Raw genomic sequence first — 23,343 nt, forward strand, 5'->3', positions numbered from 1 at the left:
TCCATGTAGAAGAAACAGCAGAAGCAGAAAAGAATGCCCCTGTTGACCCCCAGCCCAGCACTGTAGTAGAATTTTTGAAGAGTGATATGATGTAGGTTTATGTTTGCAAACTTCCTCAGGAAGGATCATGGGATGTCAAGGAATAGAGGCAGGAGACAACCATGGGTACTGTAAAGATTAGTGAGAGTATGAGCAGGAAGAGGAGATGAGGGAAGCAAGAAGCCAGTGATGGTGTAGTCATGCCTTCATGGTCCTATGGATATTTTATTTTCTAATGCAATATAGAAGAGAAGGTGGACAATATTCATAATTTTCAAAGATTTATTAGTACATATTTAGTGAACACTTCCCATGTGTAAATCTGGACATAAACTGTTGTTTAAGGTCATGAACAAAATGAACCACAGAGCTGGGGTGTGGCTCAGTGGAAGATCACTTTCCTAGCATGCATGAGACCCCAGATTCAATTATTGGCACCTCACACAGACACAAAAGAGTGTGCATACCCACATTTACATATTATGAGCCTATGGCTACTGTTTCTAACTCTCTTCCTTACCCAGAAATCTCAGCCTCCTCTAGCTTGTTAAACCATTCCCGAAATGTTGCAGAAAAGAGAGCATACCCTTAATTTGTTTTTAATCTCACACACACACACACACACACACACACACACACACACACACACACACACGATTCCTTTTAGACCGCATTATCTTCATAAGCACTATATGGCTTCAGGGAAGTGCATTTTCACTTAACAAAGGTTCAAACTCAGGTTCTGCCTTGAAGATACAGCCCCCCTGTGCCATTTGGTCTAAGTCTCTAACCATCAACATGCAATGGTGTGCTGAGTCCTGACTCAGGAATGACTCCATGTGGATATTGAGCTGTTCTTGACTAATTTAGGCTTGATGTTCCCAGGAGACTCAGAGAGATCCTGCTGTGGAGTGGAGACCACTGAATCAGGGCGCTAGCAGACAAAGCCTTTGAGATCTGGACTTGGCTCCCTCTCCCTTGTATCCTAGACCATGCAGCATTGAGCAGCAGGGAACTCTGCTAGACAAAGTTGTATGAATCCATCATTCCAATTTGCTTCATAGATTATTACCCTGCTGTACTCTTCTCGTGGTCTTATGATTCTTCCCCAGTCCTTCACCCCTCTCTATCAGTCTCTAGTTTGTCAGTGTCTTTGCAGTCATCAGAGCCTGAATTTGATGTATTACTGCTGATCATTCTTCTTGGAGAGCTGCCCATTGCCCTTAGGTAACACACAGCCCAATGCTTGAGGTTCTCAACTATCTTCTTCTCAACGTATTCTTGTACTGCAGTCAATGCATTCAATCATGATCCTCCCAGGCTGCCCTATGTGTTCCATTCCTTGTGCCTGGCCATAAGAAGACTGCCTCCTTCCAAACCACTTCTTGGCCACTCAGCCCTTGGTGATTTTCCTCCTTTTTGAATCTTTCACTCACCCATTCATCCATCGGCTCTTTGTACCAGTCACAATTCTTACAATATGACAGGTGACAAGAACCCTGTACACTCCTGATGTCATCATGCCTGTCGTGAAATAAGGGGTCAACAAAAAATAAGTAAAAACACTGCATAGAGTGTAAGAAAGATGTGTTGCAGTGCAGAGTGGTCTGGGGCCATGCACTTTGGACCTAAGGTGTTCAGGAACATTCCTATCTGACTGACCGGGCTGTAGTTGTGATATGAATGAGAAGGGGGAAATTACCAACCAGGACCTAGGGAGGAAAGGTGGGAAATTGGAGCAGAAAATACACATGGCTACAATTGAAAATAAGCAAGAAGGGAAAGGTGCTTGGATGCTGATCATACATTATCTCATCTTATTGCTTCTAATCTGATGAAGATAAATTAGACTCAGCTATGCTGAAGCCACACGTTCATGCTTACATTCTAGTTGTTTAATATAGCTTATGAATTTTTGCTCTCATTACATGTTTAATATTAGAGATGACTCTTGGCTACATACAGTTACTGAAGGACCAGACTGATGGAAGCCCCGGAGGACAGTATGTCGGGAGGAAATGAGGGTTGGGGGGGTCCCCTAGCAGAAGTGCCATCATTGCTTCTGCACCCAGCTCACTAGTGGAGGAAGTTCAAACAGGAAATATATAAATACATGTCACTGTCCATCCCAGTTGTCACTTGCTTAAGTTAAGAATTGCTTGGCAGAATAATCAAGCACACTCCAAGGCGTAGCTGTGAGAGTGTTTCCAGAAGGGACTAAATAAAGGGAAGATCCAACCTCAATATAAGCAGTGTCATTCCAGAGGATGAAGAAGGAGAAAGAAGAAAGGCAGCTAACATAGGCATTATTTTTGTTACCTGGCCACCCTGATGTAAGACACTGTTCTTTGATGCAACTGAAAGCTCTGAAATTATAGCCAGAACAAACTCTTCCCATATTTTAAATTGTTTCTGCCAGGTATTATGTCATGGTGACAGCCTCACCACCACCACTGATTAGCATGAAATGCCCTTCTGTTGGGACAGGTATGTGCTCCTGACTCCACTCAGACTGCAGAACCCTTGAGGCCAGTGGCTCTTGGATCTCAGGGCCAGTACCTGCTCTTGGTGATCTTAGCACACATCTGCAGATGTCACTGTGAAATGCATTTCCTCCTGGATCCAACCTTCTCAAATAAAGTGTTCCCAGCTTACCCACAGGCTACGTGTACTGCCAGCCACAACAGAGGCTACCGTGTGTTTGCCTGTATCCATGGTCTCAACTCAGCTTACCTAAAAAAGCTTCCAGTAAGTAGTGAGGCAAACACAAAGTTGAGAGGCAAACACAAAGTTGTCCCAAAAAGATATGGATAGGAGGCAACAAGAATGTCAGGACTTTAGGTTTCCTAGTGGCAAAGGACACACATTAACAGAAGATAGATACTCACACAGTTTAGGTTACTGATATAACCACAGGCAGAGGGGTGTCTTCAGGACTTCAGAGCAACTTCTGTGGAGACACAGAACCATTGATAATGCCACTTAATGGAATGACAAATGTGCCAAGCTGAGGGATTCGCCCAGCCGTTCTCACACGAGGTCTAGTGCCCATCTGGCTTCCTGCCCCAGATCTCCTGAGAGTTGTCGAGCCTGTGACTGTGTGCTCTGCTTGCCAGGTGCAAACAGCTGGTACAAACAACCCTAAGAAGTTACTGAGCACTTCCTCCAGGCTGGGTGATGGAGGGCCAATCGGGCTATCTGCAGGCTATGCTCGCCATAATGTTTATGACAAAAGACAAATTTGCTAAGTGCCTTGAAGGCGATCAACTCAGCTGTGGCTAGATAAAAGCTGTGGTCGCCTCTCCAGTTGCCATACTAACAATGTAACGGGTTGTCTGCAAAAAGCTGCATCCCCTGAAGATAGCATGTCATTGGTGAAGCAAGGGCTTAGCTGAAACTAGGAGTATATAGAGAAGTGGCTGGAGCCTGGAAGTCTTGTCTGAGTGTGCACTTGGCCAGTCAAAGCACTTTGGACCATGTGCATATCCAGATTCTTCAGCATATACCAGAAATGAGGTTTCAGTAAGAAGGGGATGGCATCTGTTTTAATCTTCAGTGACATATTCTTTCTTAGAGAGGTAATAGCTATGGGGAAAAGGTATGGGTCCTAGTGGAAGAAGCAGATAAGACCTGGCCAGGGCATTAGGACTCTAGTCCTACAGGTAGACAGCACATGGCTTAGGCATGGCAAGAGGCTCGGAGACAAGGGGAACCTAGCTGAGCAGTTTCAGGTTTCCTTCTTCCTGTGTAAGGATCCAGGGCCTTTGAAGCAAGGCACTTCTGAGCCCATGCATTTAATAATGCGAAGGGGTTTTGACCACTGCAATCTTGTCATCAACAGAGGCACAGGTCTGGCCCGGCCTAGAAGGAGCAAAGTGGAGAGGCAGGTTGGTCGCAGATCTAGGCTAATGATGATGCCCTCTGCTAGCTGTATAAGACATCTCTAACTTCAGCTCAGTTCCTCCTCTGTTTCCTTCCTTTCTCTTCAAACCCATGTGCAAAACTGCTAGCATGCAAAGCTTCGTAATCCTTCCAGCTGTCTCCATTTTCTCTCTCCGAGTTGCAGGGCTGGCCTTATACGGGCATTAAAACCACGGCACAACCCAGTCAAGTCAATGTCACCAATTCTTAAGGAAGCCACGATACTTACAAGTTGTTTGAACAAGTGTTGCCATGGCTCACACCTGCTTGTCACTGCCCCAGTGATCTTAGATGGGGCAGGGCTAAACGCAAAGGGGGAAAGACCCAAGATGCACTGTCATTGCGTGCTGCCTTCCACGCCCCACTCCAGGCGCTCGTATATGGTGCACACTTTGCCCCACGTAACCTTTTGTTGGTGATGTTGATGGCTGAACTTTGGGTTGCTTGTTTTGGTTCTTTAGATAGGGTCTCACCATGTAGCCCGGGCTGGGTGTGAACTCGTCGTATAGCACAGGTTGGCTTCCAACTCACAGTCCTCTGCTTCAGCCTCCAAGTGTACAGGCGTGTATCAGCATGCCTGTTTTCTATTGTATTCTTCTTGGGGAGACATAAACAAATGTTCATTTACACCATGTATGGCACAGACAAGGATGAAAGGAACTATTCCATCCCAGTCTAGGTTCATGAACCAGTAAGCTTACTGGAGCTGCTTATAAGATATGCGGTGTGGGATTACTTACAGGAACAGGAGTGAGTCAAAGGCAGTTACATGACCACAGAGGCCACCCTAGTGTAGGTGATGATTCATGGAAGCTATATCCCTAGAGCTCCCTGCACAACCTGCCAGAAGTCTCTTCTGCTCTCTTCCCAGGAATTATTAATGCACATATATATTACATATATGATACATATACAGTATGTGTGTATATATATATATATATGTGTGTGTGTGTGTGTGTGTGTGTGTGTGTGTGTGTGTGTGTGTGAATGCACATGTATATATGTAACCTCTAGGAAGGGCTTGTATGTTTCAGGAACTTCCTGAGAAGGAATGTTTGAATTCAAGGAAGTTGCTACCCAACAGTTTCCACAGTGTCTTTACAGTTTCCAATTGGTGATTTCTTTGACTTTACTTATGGCACTGCTGAAGAGGTTTAGAAATCCAAGTGGACAAAGCACTTCATATGTATATGTGTCTATGTGCATGTGTGTGCACATATAGTACAGATATAAGGATTTTCAGTATAGTAAAACAAATGTTCTTAATGTATGATGGGCCTGTAGCTCAATAAACTCATTAGTTGTTGAAAATACCATGAGTTTAAAGGAAATTTAATGTCCCCCATGTAAGGGACATCAAACATAGCATGCTATACAGTGTCAGTTGGTTCCCCTCAGGATCATGTGGCTAATGAGAAGTTGTGGCTTACACTCAGTGCCCACAGTTCTATGATAATAGCTGACAAATGGTTCTTTTCTCCCTCCAATTAAAAAATTAAAAGACAGAGAAATAGCTAAGAGAAAGTGAAGAGAGGTTTATTGGTAAGTGTTAGATTCCTTGGGAAGAGATGGAGCTCTGGAGCAAGTAGTTTAAGGGGGGTCTGGGCTTTTCTAGGTTCTTACCAGTGATGTCCTTTCTGTCTTCTGTTAGTTCCAGGTTATCAATGTGTATTTTCGGACACTGGAATCGGGTCTACAAGTTTGGAAACGGCTACTAATAGGATCCCCTGTCTCGGTGGAGGGGTGCAGAACCAGCCAGGAGAGAGTCCCCCATCTCGGTGCAGGGGTACAGAACCAGCCAGGAGAGAGTCCCCTGTCTCGGTGCAGGGGTGCAGAACCAGNCAGAACCAGCCAGGAGAGAGTCCCCCATCTCGGTGCAGGGGTACAGAACCAGCCAGGAGAGAGTCCCCTGTCTCAGCACAGGTTCAGGAGCACATGCTGGTTTCTTGGGGTAGGGTTGGTCCCCAGCCCCATTGTCTTAGTGTGGAAATGGGAAAGGAGGAGCGGCCTGGAGGTGAAGACAAACAGCCTGCTTTGAGACAAATGGGAACTTACTGCCAGCAAAAGGAAGGTGGCCCTCCTTTCTGTTCTCTCTTCCTTGAGCCTGTTGCCTCACTGTAAATCCCTCATCCAGGAAAAGGACATTATCCAAAGCATAATTTCTTCTGAGTATGGCTTTTATCAACTGTGAAGATCAAGTATCACCAGCTGGACCACCACAAATGGAGAGCATATGCATATTTAACCCCAGAACAGTGCCAATGGTGTAGGCAACCTTAATTTCCCCATTTTATTTATTTATATTACTTGTTTCTAGACAAAGAACCTTGTTGACCATTTTTTTCCCAAACTTTATTCTTAAGTTTAATTAGGTGCAAAGAATAAATTGCATATAGTCAAAAATGGAGAAAACCTTGAGTATCTAAAAGGGCTTAGGCTTAATCATATTAGAGAGCTGAATTGTATTAAATTTGCATGACATCTTGCAGTGGCAAAAATATTTGATAGTCAATTTAGAAGAAGAAAGGCTTACTCTGGCTTCCATTTTCTGCCCATCCCAGTGGGGAAGGCATGGTGGATGGCCTGGATAGGTGTATGTGGTGAGATTTCTCATATCTTGATGATATGAGGATCCCATGCCCTCTTCTGGTATATGTAGGCATCTGTACACACACACACACACACACACACACACACACACACACACACACACAGGCTAAATTCAGTTCAGCTTGCCTCATTTTTAAAAATTACATTTAAATTCTCTACCAGATCTAGCCCTTTACCATCAGTCTCTCCAGAAGCTGGTGGATTAACTGTAGACTGAGCTGCTACAGCTGGTACTGTCACACTGTGTGCACTGAGATGGCTTGAGACTACGATATCTCTTTGCAGTTTCATTGTCTAGGTGTGCCAAGCCTTGCTGACAGCACAGGAGTGCTACGGTCTCTGCTCCTTGCTTGAGTCAAAGCTCCCCATAGAGTTGGCGCCTCGATTCTTTAGAAGTATCTTTCCTCCCCTATAGTCATTCTATGAACCACCTTCTTTGTATGAGCAGTTCCTTTCCCAAGAATGCCCTCTACATATAGCCTAGGGAGCCTTCCCAGGTTCCTGCCATTGCCTTCACCTTGTCAGAGCAGAAGGTGTGCAGCCAGCATAACCCCCTGTAATCCTGTCTATTTGGGAGGCTGAGGCAGGAGGATCATGAGTTCAAGAACAATTTAATGACACCTTCTTTCAAGACAAAAAGGAAAAGGAAAGAAAAAGAAGCATTGAGGCTGTGGCTCAATGGTTAAGCACTTCCTGGGGCATAAGTTGCCCTAGATCTGATATTTAGGACCAGGGCAGCAGGAAGTTCTGAATTGGGGTGTGGCTCTCTGCAGTCGCCTTGCTCTCCTATACATCTGAAGACTTTTCCCTCTTCATAATTACAGCCCACTCAGGGTTGGTCTGGTGACACCACGTTCCCTTCATGCCTCTTCATTGCCAATGACATCTTTATTAGAACCATAACCTTTGACCCCAGTGAGTCAAATCCCAGTTCTGGCTGGGGGGAAGTCATCACAACATCCACTTAAGCAAGGGGGCCTCTGGGGTATGACAACCCTGGCTCTGAGTCTCCTTGCTGTACCACGTACGATATCACATAGGTGATACACATACTATACAACATAGATTAGACAGCAGCCTCTCCTTTCCATAGTAAAAACTGCTGGCCTAACAGGAAAGTCCCTCCACTCCGTGGAACTCGTGAGGTAGCTGAACTTTTTGAGGATGACATTCTCCTTCCACAGGACCTCAGGTGAAAGGCTGCCACTGTCAGGGTTCCCTGAACTTCCTACAGAAGGGAACACCCTTTGAGGCATTCCCAGCTCCCTTAGCCAATCTACTGGCTGCCTAATTACCCAGCTGGTGGCTTCCAGGAGGGGACTCCCTTCCCAGGAGTCGGGCAAGGCAACACTATCACACACACCCGAGATTCAGCCAGCTCTTCCACCTGCACATCTGAGTAGAGGGAAGATTGGCTGTCTAGGCTGTCAGGAAACATTGCTGCTTGTGGAAGCTCGTCCACCCCAGGAAGAGGCTGAGAAGGGCTTCTGGAGCCCCAGTGCCAGGCCTGACCCAGCTGAAGCATATGGAGACATGGTCCTGGTTTGTTTTGGTGCCATCTTGATGGCTCTGTTGGCTGGGCTCCTGGGGAGTCCCGCTACCAGAAGCAGCTTTCCCAAGATTGTGCGCCAGGCATCTTCTTGAGAACTGATGTTTCCATGTGATCAGGAGGGAGCTCTGGGGATGTTTAGTCCTAAGTTGGCCTCCTGGGACTAACGCTGGGCTTTCACACTAATTATCTTCCAAGGCAGCTTACAGCTGGGATATTAGCACTCATGTGTTTTAGTGACACAATACAGCAGAGGTTTGACGCTTAACAAAAAGGGGTGGGTAGGCAAGTCCTCTGTATGGAAATGCTGTCAGAGTGTCCCTTCCTGGTTCCAGATGAAGTCCTAGAGGAATGCTTTCCATGGGTTGGGAACAGGTGAAACCTTCAGACAACCTCTAAGGCACTTGGCTCTCTCAGGCAGGTGGGACCATGGCCAGCCTTCCTCCTCATCCTGTTAACATTGGATGCTCCTTATAAACCCCATTGCAACGGGATCTAAAGGCACTTTATTTGGACTGTTTCTCATGAGGCCCAATTTAGACCACAGGAGACATCTCAGTCTGCCCAGTGGCCTGACACACAGATAGCTGTGGGGGACCTTACACATTTTCCCACCCATGTGGACCCTGAAAATGTCTTTAATACTTTCCAGCACATAGCAGTCTCACCATTTCTGTAGTAGGCAGGAGAAGCTGCCTGGGCTGGCTTCTGAAAGACCCAAAAGCCCAACCACAGTCCCCAGCATTGCCTCCCAAGACCCTTCCCCAGCCACACTGTCCCAATCCCTTACTCTTTGCTTTCTTTCCTGAGGCCCTGTCTACCTAGAGGTCTCACTCAAATGTCAATGTGGCCGCAAGGCTTCGCAAGGCAGGAAACCCAAGTGATTTAGTGGCCTATCAAGTAGATTTGGACTGTTTATTGAAAATGCCCATTATTTATGGTAGCGGACAGCCCTAAAAGCCTAGTGCAGGCTGCTTTAAAAAATAAAACCAATAAATAATCGCCAAGCCTGGGATTTGTCACTGTGGAGGGAGAAAGCCACTTTCCTCGTTGGAGTGAAGAGATCGGAAAACACCAGATTCCTCTTTTTATTTTTTTTTCTCAGAGAGCACAGAGGAAATTCCTGTAGGGACCGGGAGATCTGAGCACAGTCAGTTCAAAGGGGATTATAAAAGGAAATTAAAGACACGTGTCGCCCCTTACCTCATCCTAATCCTCCTCTACACAGAGTCACAAGATAAGCATTCCAAATTCTCAGACCCTCAGGTCTCATTACTTATTTTTAGGTGACATTTGTTTTAATTTTCTTGCCCAAAAACTATTTCAAAGAGAGGAGTAGAGGGCAGGTTGCTTTTGAATTGAATGCGGCAGACACTCTGGGCAGAGGATCAAGTTCCTTCTCTCCCTTCAACCCCCTTTCTCTTTCTCTCTCTCTTTATTCCTTTCTTCCTTTCTAAAGAGAAAAATCTACTGTTTTCTTCCTTTTCTTCCCTTCCTTGCCTTTTCCCTCCTTTCTCCCCTCCATGTTTCTCCTTCTCTTCCCCCTCCCTTCTCTTCCCCTTTTCTCTCCACCCTTTTCCCCACGCTATTTGGGCCTTACCTCAGTCTCTTTCCATTTGAGCACTGGATACAACTAGACACTGTGGACAGTCTCTATATGTTTCTCTAGGCCCAACTTCAAGCACGACTCCGTTATCTAGCCCATCAGCCTGAGTGCAAATCTAAGATTCTCCCTGTCCCCTATCTCTGTCTCTGACTCTTTGTCTCTGTCTCTCGGTCTCTGTCTGTCTGTCTGTCTGTCTCTCTCTCTCTCTCTCTCTGTGTGTGTGTGTGTGTGTGTGTGTGTGTGTAAAAGTAGGTATACATATGTAAGCATGGTATGGGGACAGAGGTTGTGGATGTCAGATATACTTCTTGATTATTCCCCATCCTGTCTTTTGAGATCAGCTCTCACTGACTCTGCAGCTCACTGATTTGCTAGGCTGACTGGCCAGCAACCTCCTCCAACTCATTTGTCTGCACTAGGATTATGAAATCGTGGCACAAAGCTCAGCTTTTTGGCATGGGAGCTGAGGATCCAAACTCAGCCAGGACAGAGACTGGTAGACAAGAAGGGGCCTGAGTGGGGGCATCCTTCAAAGACATCCCTCCAGTGACTTCTTCCAACTAGGACCACCCCATAATAGCCCATTCAGTATGAGCAATTTGGGTTCATACCTTCACTGGGGCATCGAGCCTTCCCAAGACCAAGGAGCTCCTCTCCCACTGATGCCAGATAAGACCATCTTCTGCTACCTAGGAAGCTGGAGCCATGGGTCCCTCCATGTGTACTCTTTGGTTGGTGGTTTAGTCCCTGGGAGCTTTGTGGGGTCTGGTTGGTTGATATTGTTGTTCCTCCTATGGGGTTGCAAACCCCTTCAGCTCCTTCAGTCCTTCCCCTAACTCCTCCATTGCAGTCAGTCCCCATGCACAGTCCGATGGTTGACTGCATGCACCCACATCTGTATTGGTCAGGCTCTGGCAGAGCCTCTTGGGGACAGCTATACTAGGCTCCTGTCAGCAAGTGCCTCTTGGCATCAGCATAGTTTTTAAAAGGCATAAATATGGGTAGTTAATATAGGAAGATATTAAGTTCATATAAGAAAACAGGAAAAAAAAAGGGTGCCAACGGGAGACATCTGGAAAAAACTTCTGGGAGGAGATTTAACTTGAATGTTAAAGAATGCAAGGACTTGTACATGAGGAGAGAGGTCAGGGAAGGGCAGGCCAGAGGGGAGAGCAGGTCTCAGTTCATCTTTCCTATGCAGGGTGAATATATGCAAATTGGATGCATCCTGTGTGTGGTCCTGGCACTATTCCCTGGCCTCAGCCCACTTTTATACTTACATTTCTAAATGATGCAAAGTTAGTCTTGACCCTTATGAGTATGGCCATGTGCTACGATTCTAGTATTTGTGTCCCAACCCCTCAAATTCATCTGCAGAAATCCTGTCTTAGGGCTTCTATTGCTGTGATAAAACACCATGACCAAAAGGAAGTTCTGGAGGAAAGAGCTTATTTGGCTTACATTTCCATGTCATTGTTCATCACCAAAGGAAGTAAGAACAGGAACTCAAGCAGGGCAGGTACCTGGAGGCAGGAGCTGATGCAGAGGCCACAGAGAAGCTGCTTACTGGCTTGCTCATTGTGTCTTGCTCATTCTGGCTTCTTCTAGAACCCAGGTCCACCAGCCCAGAGATGGTACCACCCACATGGGCTAGGCCCTTCCTAGTCAGTTACTAGTTGAGAAAATACCTTATCGACTGCCCTACAACTTGATCTTAGTGAATCACTTTCTTCATGGAGAGTCCCTCCTCTTAGATGAATGTATCCTGTATTAAGTTGACATAAAACTATCCAGCACAAATCCTGCATCACAAGGAAACAGTGTTATGGGGTGGGACATTTGAGAAGAGATGACTTAGGTCACGAAGCAGTGGCTTAATAAGTGAATTTAGAACAGAGGCCCCAGGAGTTGACTGCTTCTCACCACAGTGGGGCATAACCATGCGGTGCCTTCTGTGGAGCAGGCCCTTCTGGGAGGAGATGGAGCCTGAGTGTTGAAGAATGCAGGGACTCACAGATGAGGAGAGGCTCATGGATAGGTACTGAGTTGACCTTGATCTCATCTTTCCAGTTTCCAGAATTTTCAGAAATGGGCTTCCGGTGTTTTATAATCTAACTAGTTGGTGATAGCTTGTTTAGCAGTACACATGGATTAACAATACCCAGTTCCCTTTGTCACCAAGTCATTTATCTGCCGCAGTCTGTGGGATCTCCATCAAAGCATGCCACACCCTGCTCAACCTGAGTCTTTCAGCATCCTCAACCTTCTGAGGGAACCAGAGAGGTTTTGGCCCAATCTTCCAAGCCCTGCTAAAGATGTTGACCAATTTCTCTGCTGATACATGACTGAATACACTGAAGCTGTGACATATGGGTTTGAGGCATGGGCTCAGCCATATTTTCTCTGTACCTTTTCTAGTGTACCTTTCACTATTTGAGTGGACAATCGGGAGGCCTCTCAGCCTCTCCCAGGACTTACAGATACATGCCTTGGTGATAAAATTGGAGGAGGAGATAAACAATTCAGATGCCCTATCAGTTTTGTTTGAGTACCATTTTATGGAAATTATAGACATGAAGGCTGGCTGACTTTCCCTGGACCAAGAAAGTGTGGGGGCCAGAGGCTTTCCCTGCTCAAGCTCTCCTCTGTGGATACAGAATGACCACACTGATTAGGAAGTAGGAAGAGCAGTAGGAAGATCAGACGGAAAGATTACCTAGCAAACTGTTTGGCATCTCCCATATGAATCCATCCAGTTCTCATGTGCTACAGGTCACTTGATTTCTGCTCCAGCGTTGTAACATGAGAGGCAGGACTCATGCCAAGGTCAAAACTCTTACCTCTGGGCTGGAGAGATGGCTTCACTCACCCATTAAGAGCACACGCTCCTGCAGACAACTGGAGTTTGGTTTTCAGCACCTATATCACGTGGTTTACAAACTCTTGTGCCGGCAGCTCCAAGAGATGTAATGCTGTCTTCTGCTCTCTGAATGTATGTGCATTCCCAGATGCACACATGTGCATGCAAGTGCACACACACACACACACACACACACACACACACACATACTTAAAAATAAAGGAAAAGAAAGCCCTTCTCATTTCATTCTAGTCGGCTTTGCTCTTTCCTTGCAGAGGTTCCGAAAACAGAACAGACTTTTGAAGAACGGTTGATCCTCAAAGCTTTCTTGCTCAAGTTTGTCAATGCCTACTCCCCCATCTTCTATGTGGCCTTTTTCAAGGGGAGGTGAGTATGACAGTAGCACCTGTAGCAATTGGTACAATTCACTACTGACTTGGTCCTCCATTATCCAGACAAGTAGGGTCATTCTGTCCCTGTTGTTAGTTCCCATCCTCATCCTCTTCTTTTTCCTCGGCTGGGACGAACTATTTCCCACCTGGTTACCCATGAAGAAATGGATTTTCATCCTCAGAATCAAATATCCATGGCAACTACAGGAGACTTTGAGCAAGACCATGAAGGGAGAATCTTAGAAGAGTTAATGCCCTTGACAATGAAGCTGAAGAGGACTATGTGTCTGGCCAGAGGCTCCACGATCACATGGTACAGTTTGGTGCTGACTATGTGGCTTTGATACAGGCTTCACAGATGGGAGTCACAAGACTGTTCTCCCTTCCTACCCCAGCCAGATGCTCTGGATCACTCAGGACATTTGCGGTTCCGACCCTCTGGCTATGAATTCCAGGGTTCCCACTGCCTCCTCTAATTCTATAATTCCCTAGAATAACTCACAGAATTTGCAAATGTGAAATGCTCATACTCACAGTCTTATTGTGGTTTAAAGGAGCGAAAAAACAGCAAGCAGGAGTGGCTCACAGATGATGTCCCAGAGGGCCCTGATCCTGAAGCTCCCATGTGCTAGGGACACCTTACCCTCCTGGAACATCCATGTGCTTCAACCAAGCTCACCCATGACCTCTTTCCTCAGGCATATTTTATTAAATTGTGTGACTATACCCTGAGATTAAGCTCAGACTCCTGTCTCCTCCCCTCACTGAAGTCAACAGAATACTGTCCAATGGCTCAGAGCCCAGGCCTCTCCTGTCCTCCTCCTGCATAATCTCACGAGTATAAATGTAGGCAATAGTTTCCAGAGCCCACAAAAAATAACAAAGATGTCCCTATCACTATGGAAATTCTAAGAACTTGGGGATCCTTGACAAATGCCAAGGGAATAGGGTTGGGAGGTCCTTTCTGTTTGACATTGATTTGTTTCCTTGAAACAGAACATCACCATGAAGTCTCTGCTATACTCAAGCTCATTATATAGCTCAGGCTTAACTTCAGTTTATGCTCTGCTGGCCTCTGCCTCCAAAGTACTAGGATCACAAGTGCCCCCACATACGCTCAGTTAAAGTTCTTTATTATAAAATAGATTTGGATGTAAAACTTCTTCTAAAACCGTGTGTGTGTGCGTGTGTGTGTGTGTGTGTGTGTGTGTATGTGTGCGTGTGTGTGTGTGTACATGTGGCATATTGGGCCAGTTGACTACCTGCAGGGAAATGTCCTATCAGACTCAAAGCAACCATTATCAAGTTGCTTCCTTAGGACTAAAGGCTTGTGTAGTACCACAAAGAATGTTCATGATTCAGATGTGATTTTTTTAGATGTGTTTGTAACCCCAAAACATGAACCCCTCAAAGACCTCTGCTTTTAGCTCTTATGACATTATAGAAGCAAAGATACTGCACAAATTAATGAATACACACACACACACACACACACACACACACACACACACACACACACACACATACACACCTTCCTGGTATTTCTAGCTAGATTTCATATCCAAGGCAAATTACATACACAAGGCATTGCAGACAAAATGTTCCAAGGCTTGGATTTGTGATACACTGGACAGGGTAGACTTGGCAACAGTGCTACTCTAATCTGTGGTAAATGACACAGTAAGAGATACAGGAAAGGGATGGGTGAGCTGGGCATGAAGTGCAGTACAGGACCGACCCAGCACATGCAAAGCTCTAGGTTCAAAACCTAGCATGGAAAAGAAAGAAAGGAAAGGAAGAGAAGGGAAGGGAGGGGGAAGAAAAGGCTCTGTCATCATCAGGAAAACAAGAAGACTTCACAGAAAAAGATCTCAGTGATGTTGAATGAATGAGTAGAGATTGAATGGATGAATGGATAATGGACCAGCTGTGCACATTTCAAGGAAGTGGGACCCTGTGATCACCTGCTTGGCTCTGTGATTGGCTTTTTCCTCACCTTCTGCCACTTTCCCTCTCTCTTCGTCCCTCAATAAAATACATTCAATCCAGAAGAGGAGTGGGGCAGGCTGCATCCCTTCCTTAGAACATTTGCAGTAAAAAGGCAAGATGCCTCTTTTTCTGAAGCAAGGGTGCCTCCACCATTGGTCAGACTCACCCTCAGTTTCCTGGCAAGTCATAAATCCTTACCAAAGAAAGAGCTGCAATCCAGATGCAGTCTTTGACACCAGTGGAGGAAAAAAAGGCACCCAGAAGTCACACACATACGCACATGCACACACACACACACACACACACACACACACACACACACTCATCAGCATCTCAGCCCCTCACCACACTCAGCTTCATCCCGTTTTCAGCTCTCTCCCTACGCCCAGATATGCAGCTCCTAAAGAACGGAACCATAAGTATTATAGACATTCGCTAACAGATAATGGGTGTGAACTGTCCTTGTGTGACTTGGGACCTCCCTAGCCAGTTCATTCCACGAGGACACTGAGTGACAGCTGTTTCACATGGGGTGTGGGATCACACCGCAGTGGCCTTGCTTCCTCTGACTCTTAGCACACATTTTTTCTTTCAGGTTTGTGGGCAGACCCGGAAGCTATGTCTACGTGTTTGACGGTTACCGAATGGAAGAGGTAAGTACGGCCCCTGGCTAAGTTGATGCTTGGCTAACAGTTAGTAGGTTTCCCTCACCCCAGCCCCCTTTCTTTTCTCATCACAGTCGTAGTCATTTCTCCAGAGCCTGCAGGGTCTGACTGTTCCTGTCTCTCCTCTCCCTCTGCAGTGTGCTCCGGGAGGCTGTCTCATGGAGCTGTGCATACAACTCAGCATCATCATGTTGGGCAAGCAGCTGATCCAGAACAATATCTTTGAGATTGGAGTCCCGTAAGTGATGATCGGTTTCTCTGTCTCTTCTGGACATGAAGTTTTCACAGCCCCGCCCCGTTCCATGTGACGTCGCTGTCCACTGCCCTTCCAGTGGCCAGGAACTGTCTTCTACTTACTTTGTTTCCCCATCTGGGCTGAGATGTTGTAGCTCAGAAAGGGCTACCACATGCTCAAATATACATAAAAATAAAGGGCAGAACTAAGGGATAACTTAGACCCCGTTGGGTAAGTAGGAGGGGACAGCTAGGGTGGGAAGATGAATAGGGGAGTCTGATGCAGTCCTTTAATAAACTCTGACAACTGAATGCGGAATACAGGATCTTAGGAGGGGAGGCATGAATACCTGGCAAAACCCCAGGCTTTATGCACATTTTATAGATTGAAATGGTCATGAAACTGAATTCTTACCAGCAGCTACCAAAATGGGAACAAAACAAAACTAGCAAACAAGGAAAAAAAAATAATCAAATTAGGCATCCAAAAATGTATTATATCTTCTGTCTTTCCCTTCTAGCCCTTTGGGGTTTTTTATTTATTTATTTATTTATTTATTTTTTGTTTTTTCCCTTTGTTTTGTATTATATGTATGTATATCTGTGTGTGTATGTATATATGTGTGTATGTATGTATGTTGTGTGTTTGTATGTGCAGGTGTACATGTGTGTGAATGCATGTGGGATATACTTATGTGTGGGTGCATGTAGAGGTATACCAATATGCGAGTGTATCTGGAGGCCAGGGGTAAACTTCTTCGCAGAGGCTCTCCACTCTGTTTTTTGAGACAGGGTCTCTCACTGGCCTGGAACTTTCCAAGCAGGTGAGGGCGACTTGCTGGCAAGTGCTAGGAATCTGCCTGTTTCTTCTCCCGACGGTGCTGTTATTAGAAGCTACTTTACTTGCCTTTTGATGTCAGATCTGGGGATTGAACTCTGGTCCTCGTGCTTTATCAGCTGAGCTTTTACCCAGCCCTCTTTTTTAGTTGTTTGTGTTTTTTGTTTGTTTGTTTTTGTTTTTGTTTTTGTTTTTTTTAGAGGAATCACTTTGGGGCTATTTTTAGCTAGCCCTGTGTCACAGAGCCAAGGAGCACCAGAGGTGGCAGGGATAAGTAACAACGGGGCTAGATCTCTTGAACATTTACGAGATTGTCCATTCTCTTGTCAGATACCTGGCTCCTCACAGTCCTCACAGATCCAGTCCTCACAGGGGCAGTTCAAGATCCTGTGAGTCTGTCTTCCCGCTGGAGTTTCATCATACACATTATGCCTCCAAGAAATCTTCCAGGAAAGAAAAGCTGGTTAATCTCTTTCTTTCCAACTGAATTTGCACATTTACTGCCCAAGATTCTTAATTGCAGCCTTTGGAACTCCCTCTGGCAAGTTTATGCAGCAAAGGAATCCATTTAAATATAAAGTGGCCACTGGAATATTCTTTAAGAGTCAGAGAATCAGACCCTGTGTACCATGGCCAGGAATGATTTTATCCATACTTCACAAGACTTAAGGGAATGCCCCTGGTGCCTCTTCTTGGCTCCTATGCCTTAGCTATGGAGGGGGAACCATATTGAAATGGTTCTCATCTTCTTAGAGCTTAGATTTCTGTTAAAAAAAATTCTTCATATGACTAAGTGCTCTCTGTATAATACAAATGTCACCAGAAATTTGAAAAAGAATAGTCTGAGTGTCAAGCTTCAACACAGCAGGATTTCTTCTAGTGTATGCCTGTATCACCACTGCCTCTTAGAAGGTCATCGTTTTGTTTAAGGGACCTCTTTTCTTCAGATACTTCCCTGAACAAGCAGCACATTCACTCAGGCCTCAAGCACCTCATAGCTGACCCAGAGGTGCTACAAATGGAGGAGTAAAGTCTCCAAGATGGCAAGTCAAGGCTTTGAGACATGAAGAGAGATGCCAATGGCAAGAGCTAGACCATTTTTCAAAAGTATGACTGGCACTCAGTTCTGGGTTCATCGGATTGAATAGGCTTAGTAGAAAAAAAAGATACAGGTCAACCTCTTTCTCCAAGAAAATGTCACATCAAAGCCATCTGCTTCCATGAAATTAGGGGGTCTGTCACTCTATAAAAAGTCCCCAGGTTGGGCTAGAGAGATGCCTCAGCAGTCAAGGGTACTGACCACTCTTCCAGAGGTCAGGAGTTCAATTCCCATCAACCACTCACAGCCATCTGTAATGGGATCTGATGCTCTCTCCTATCAGGCAAGCACACATGAAAATAGAGCACTCGTGTGTATAAATTTCACAGATTAAAAAAAAAGTCTGTAGGAAAAAAGGAAGGAAAGAAGGAAGGAAGGAAGGAAGGAAGGAAGGAAGGAAGGAAGGAAGGAAGGAAGGAAGGAAGGAAGGAAGGAAGGGTTCCCTTGTGGGTAGGGCCACATCTGGGCTGGTGGTCCTGGGTTCTATAAGAAAACAGGCTGAGCAAGCCATGATGAGCAAGTCAGTAAATAGCATCCCTCCATGATCTCTGCATCAGTTCCTGCCTCCAGATTTCTGTCATGTTTGAGTTTCTGTCCTGACTTCCTTTGACAATGAACAGTGCTGTAAAAGTATAAGCTGGATAAGCCCTTTACTCCCAACTTGCTTTGTGGTCATGGTGTTCTTTTGCAACAATAGAAACCCTAACTAAGACATCCATCACACTCCATTCATTAGGTAGAACACTCAAAAACATTTTTCTGCTTACATACTGGAACAACCTTGTGTGTGTGTGTGTGTGTGTGTGTGTGTGTGTGTGTGTGTTTATGTGCTTTTTCTTAGAGGAGGATTGGTGGGAATATCAGTGTCTGGGTGTCCCATCCTACCTAAATAAGCTTCTAATTATCAGTAAGACTGGTAACCTTGAGAAATTCAGATCTTGAAGATTCATTCTCTCCCTATTTTCTAACTAACAGTCATTCAGTGATAGTCAAATTAAAGCTAGAGAAGCAGATGTATTTTGTTCTGTAGGCACACAACATCTTAAAGACAACATTTGTTATGGACCAACATCCAGAGTACAGACAGATGATGCTGAAGCCACATCTGGTCCTTTTGAAGCTATGCAACTAAGTTCTCTAGCAAAGCTGCCAAGGAAAGTCTTCATGTGCATCAAACATCTGGAGAAGACACCTGTTTTTGTAGGGCATCGCTGTTCTCTTCTGGTTGGAACTGTAGACAACTTATAGCCACATAATGCCCATGTTTCCATTTCTGAACATCTTATCTACCACATAGCACATTCTTTCTGAATTCATAAGCTTTTAAGAAGTTAAGAGAGACAACAGCTCAGGCATATGTGTGACAATGTGTTGGCATGTTCTCTGTCCATCAGCTCCATCAGCTTCCTGACAGATGAAAAACACACATGCTGGCTAGCCTTTAAAAATGAATTTTCTTGTTTATGTTTATTGCATATGTATTTAAAAGTATGCTGCACTTTAATCAAGGGCAACTGCATAATAATTAACAAAGTTGCATGCAGGGCTCTTACTCTAAGTCTTACTGCCTATGTCTCTGGATGAATGTGGTGTCTTTATAGTTATCTATGAGGTAGCTACCTTACAAGCTTCAGACCTCGTGAACTACCTCTCGCTGAATGCAGCTTGTCTCTGCATATTCCTCATGGAAGTCACTCTGCTTCAAACCATGCTTCTTCATTTTAGCTAGTGGTACCGGGGACTGAACTCAAGGTTCCATGGATGCTGGGCTCATGCCCATTGAGCTACATCACAGTGCTCTCATTTTAGTTTCCAGTCTGATAGAGGATATGTGTGCCCACATGGCATGGAGATGTAGGGAACTTCTAGCTCGTGGATCAGAGAATCGACCACCATGCCTGAAGTTCTTTGTCATCCTATAGATTGTGTTTTGAGTTTGGTCAAATGAAATCATTATGTTTATGGTAAATGGATGTTACACTTAACCACTCAAGATCATACTTGATAAGAACAAAATCAAAAACCAAATACCTGGCAGTGTCCTAATGTCCGGCATAGCTGGGAAATAGGAAATAAGCAAATTTAAAAGGAATCTTTTCTAGTCAAAAGAAAAATGACAGAGGAAGAGTCATGTGAGTTAAAGGATATAGCTGATGATATTCACTCCCTTCAGTGGAACAGAAGTACAAAGGCTAACCTATCTGGATTCGTTTCCAGGTTGTGTGCTTATTCTTTGTGTGAACTTCAGAAAGTTAGGGGAGTGTTGCCTCCAATATGTTATGTAATGAAAATAGCTTGGGATAAATGCACATCTACATAGAAAATATGGACATCAGAAGAAGGAAGAGCCACTTTAGGAAGTGTCATGGATGTATTTTGAGCACGTTTACGATTGTCACCGACAGCACTCTGCTCAGAAACACTGCCTTTCTTCTCTATTCTTGGCCTGTGGGCTTTTGGGTCACAGGTCATCTGATCCTTACTCTAGAGCCAATGTCCAACTTTTGCCCATATGAATTAAGTAAGTAAATCTGACAAGCCAGATTTAACTCTGGAAAACAGAAGCAAGTTGGGAAATTAAGTCGGTGATTGTGCTAAATATGAGTAATGAGAAACCCCATAGTAGCAATAGAATAATGAGTGATTGGCTCTCTAGCTCAGCATCTGCTTCTAATATCAATTTTATTTCTCTTTTTTAAAAAAAGATATATTTATCATTATATATGAGTACACTGTAGCTGTCTTCACACACACCAGAAAAGGCTGTCAAGATCTCATTATAGTTGGTTGTGAGCCACCATGTGGTTGCTGGGATTTGAACTCAGGACCTTTAGAAGAGCAGTCAGTGCTCTTCACCGCTGAGCCATCTCTCCAGCCCCTAATATCAATTTTCTCACATTCTCACATAAAAGAAATATTGGCCTTTATTAGAGGGTAAAAGAGATGACTATAATAACTTCTTTCTGCAAAGCTTCAGCATTCTCACTAGACTATATGTGCATGCATTGCAGAAAGCAATACCACACTCCTCGAATGAAAACACGTTTTCCAATCCTTGCTTACTCATGATGAACTTTGAAGTTTCTTCCCATGTTTACTCATGCAGTCATTTCCATATTGGTTATTTCTAAGTTTACACTCTTAATCTTAGTCTCTAATATTCCCAAAGATGAACAATGAACACCTAGGAGTGAATTACCATTGTTAACAGCAGTATGAAACAGCCAAAACCTGAGCCATGATTAGCCAGTCAGTGGCATTATTTCTTAGCCATGCCTTTCGGCCCAGGATGTGAATTCTCTTTGTTAAGAAAGAAGGCTGAGTTATTAGTGAGAAACAAGTTAAAAAATACCTGCAACCGAAAGAATACCTGGAACTTTTATTGTTGCTATGAGAAAAAAACAAAAAACAAAAACAAACACATGGTCAGGTGACTAATCAGTACTGTCTTCATGCCTTATGCTTAACCTTTAAAAGTCTTATATTTGCCATATGTAGGGAAATATAAACTAAATATAATGGCTCAAATTGTTAAGGCATAATAAGTAAAATGTAAGAAGTAGATTTCTAATAAATTGATTTGCTCCATTAAAGACCTAATTAACTGGGCAGTGGTGGCGCACGCCTTTAATCCTAGCACTTGGGAGGCAGAGGCAGGTGGATTTCTGAGTTTGAGGCCAGCTTGGTCTACAGAGTGAGTTCCAGGACAGCCAGGGCTATACAGAGAAACCCTGTCTCAAACAAAACAAAACAAAACAAAACAAAACAAAACAACAAGAAAAAAGACCCAATTAACTGCACTTTTTCTTCCCTATCTGGTTAGTAGCTTACTGTTTGAGTTTGTCTAAAGCATTTTATTCTACCTATTCTAGAATTATCTCTAGCCTTGCTTTTACTTAATAAATTATGCTGTTGTATTTTCATTAGTTTATTGTCATTCTTTGAGCTTTTAAATAAATAAAAAATATCTATAAAAAAGAAAAGAAAAGAAAGAAAGAAACAAAGAAAGAAACAAAGAAAGAAAGAAGGCACTGTAAGCACTGGGGAGTTGTCCACAGCATCCTAGAATCACCCACAGCATCCTAGTGTCACCCACAGCATCCTAGAGTCAGCTACAGCATCCCTAGATTCAGCCACAGCATCCTAGCAGCAGTGCAGACTTTCCTCCTTGATGGGAAATAATCAGAGACTGAGAACAGAAAAGGAAGTTTTAAGCTCTTCCCAAAGCCAAGTTAGAGATCATCTAAAGGCATCCCATGAAGTCTACATGTTCACAGATCAGACGCTCTTGATGCCACAAAGGAAGTCTTACACTCTGTCCAGGTGTCTTTACCAGGCAGTCTCTACCCCCACCTCCCTCACCAGGCCTGGCTCCGAAACCCCAGAGATGAGCAAATGCTTCAAAGGGAAGAACCGAGGCAGAGTGAGGAAGCTGACCGCAACAATAGACAAATTCTGCTTGTGCTGTCTGGCCTCAGACCCTGACAGGGTCCTGACATGCTTTTGAGTGAGAAGTCTCAGACATCACTGCCTAGAGTGACACTCACAAACAATTGTTTCCATAAAAGCTTCAGACATGGTGTCCCAGCATGACTCAGCCTTGGCTGTTTATCTGCTGTGTCTATTAGTTGGGGTTTCCCTCACTTGAGATTGTCTCACCTTTCCAACAGGTGCCTGTGCAAAACTGAGTTTGGATGTAATGGTGTTGTACGTCTGAAATAGCACACCCATCCCAACTCTGACACAACTGCATTTTGAATTTCTATGGACACTGAATGTACACTGAAGCAAAAGGGGCCTTATATTGTCTGGGTAGATAGATAGATAGAGAGAGAGAGAGAGAGAGAGAGAGAGAGAGAGAGAGAGAGAGAGAGAGAGAGAGGAGAGAACAAGAGTGAGTGTATGTGTGTGTTCTTTTGTGTGTGTGTAAAAAGAGAAATGCCAGATTCTCTCCCTGACTTGTTTTTGCTGATTTGGGAGTTGGACCCCAGGCTTTGTGTGTGTCACATAAGCACTATGCTCTGCTTTCCTTGACCTCTTACTCTTCCTTCCTTCCTTCCCTCCCTCCTTCCCTCCTCTCCTTTATTCCATCCCCATATTCTTTTATTCTTCCCTCCCCTCCCTCCTTCCCTTCCTTCCCTCCCTCCCTCTCCTCCATTTTTCCCTCCCCTCCTCTTCCCCTTCCTTCCTCCCTTCCCTCCCTCTTCCCCTTTCTCCCTCCCTTCCCTTCTTCCTCCCTTCCCTCCCTCCTTCCCTTCTTCCCTTCCCTTCCCTCCCTCTTCCCCTTTCTCCCTCCCTTCCTGTCCTTCCTCCCTTCCCTCCCTCCCTCCTTCCTTCCCTCCCTCTTTCCTGCCCTCCTTCCCTTCCTTTCTTCCCTCCCTCCCTCTTTCCTGCCCTCCTTCCCTTCCTTTCTTCCCTTCCTTTCTTCCCTCCCTCCCTCCTTCCCTTCCTTCCTCCCCTCCCTCCCTTCCTCCCTGCCCTCCCTCCCTCCCCTTCCTTCCTCCCTTCTCTCTCTCCTTCCCTTCCTCCCTTCTTTCCCTA

At 44.8% G+C, this 23,343-nt stretch overlaps 1 protein-coding gene across 6 annotated transcripts in view; it reads left to right on the forward strand.

The window, feature by feature from the left end:
- Positions 1-23,343, forward strand: part of Ano2 (anoctamin 2) — a 339,560-nt gene that overhangs the window by 272,595 nt on the left and 43,622 nt on the right. For all 6 annotated transcript variants that reach the window (XM_021190379.1, XM_021190380.1, XM_021190381.1 and 3 more), the window contains 3 exons: positions 12,861-12,972; positions 15,562-15,619; positions 15,769-15,869. In XM_021190379.1, coding sequence (XP_021046038.1) covers positions 12,861-12,972; positions 15,562-15,619; positions 15,769-15,869 — 271 coding nt within the window. The remainder of the gene's footprint in view (positions 1-12,860; positions 12,973-15,561; positions 15,620-15,768; positions 15,870-23,343) is intronic.

Source organism: Mus pahari, chromosome 2 (genome assembly GCF_900095145.1).
Source record: "Mus pahari chromosome 2, PAHARI_EIJ_v1.1, whole genome shotgun sequence".
NCBI lineage: Eukaryota > Metazoa > Chordata > Mammalia > Rodentia > Muridae > Mus > Mus pahari.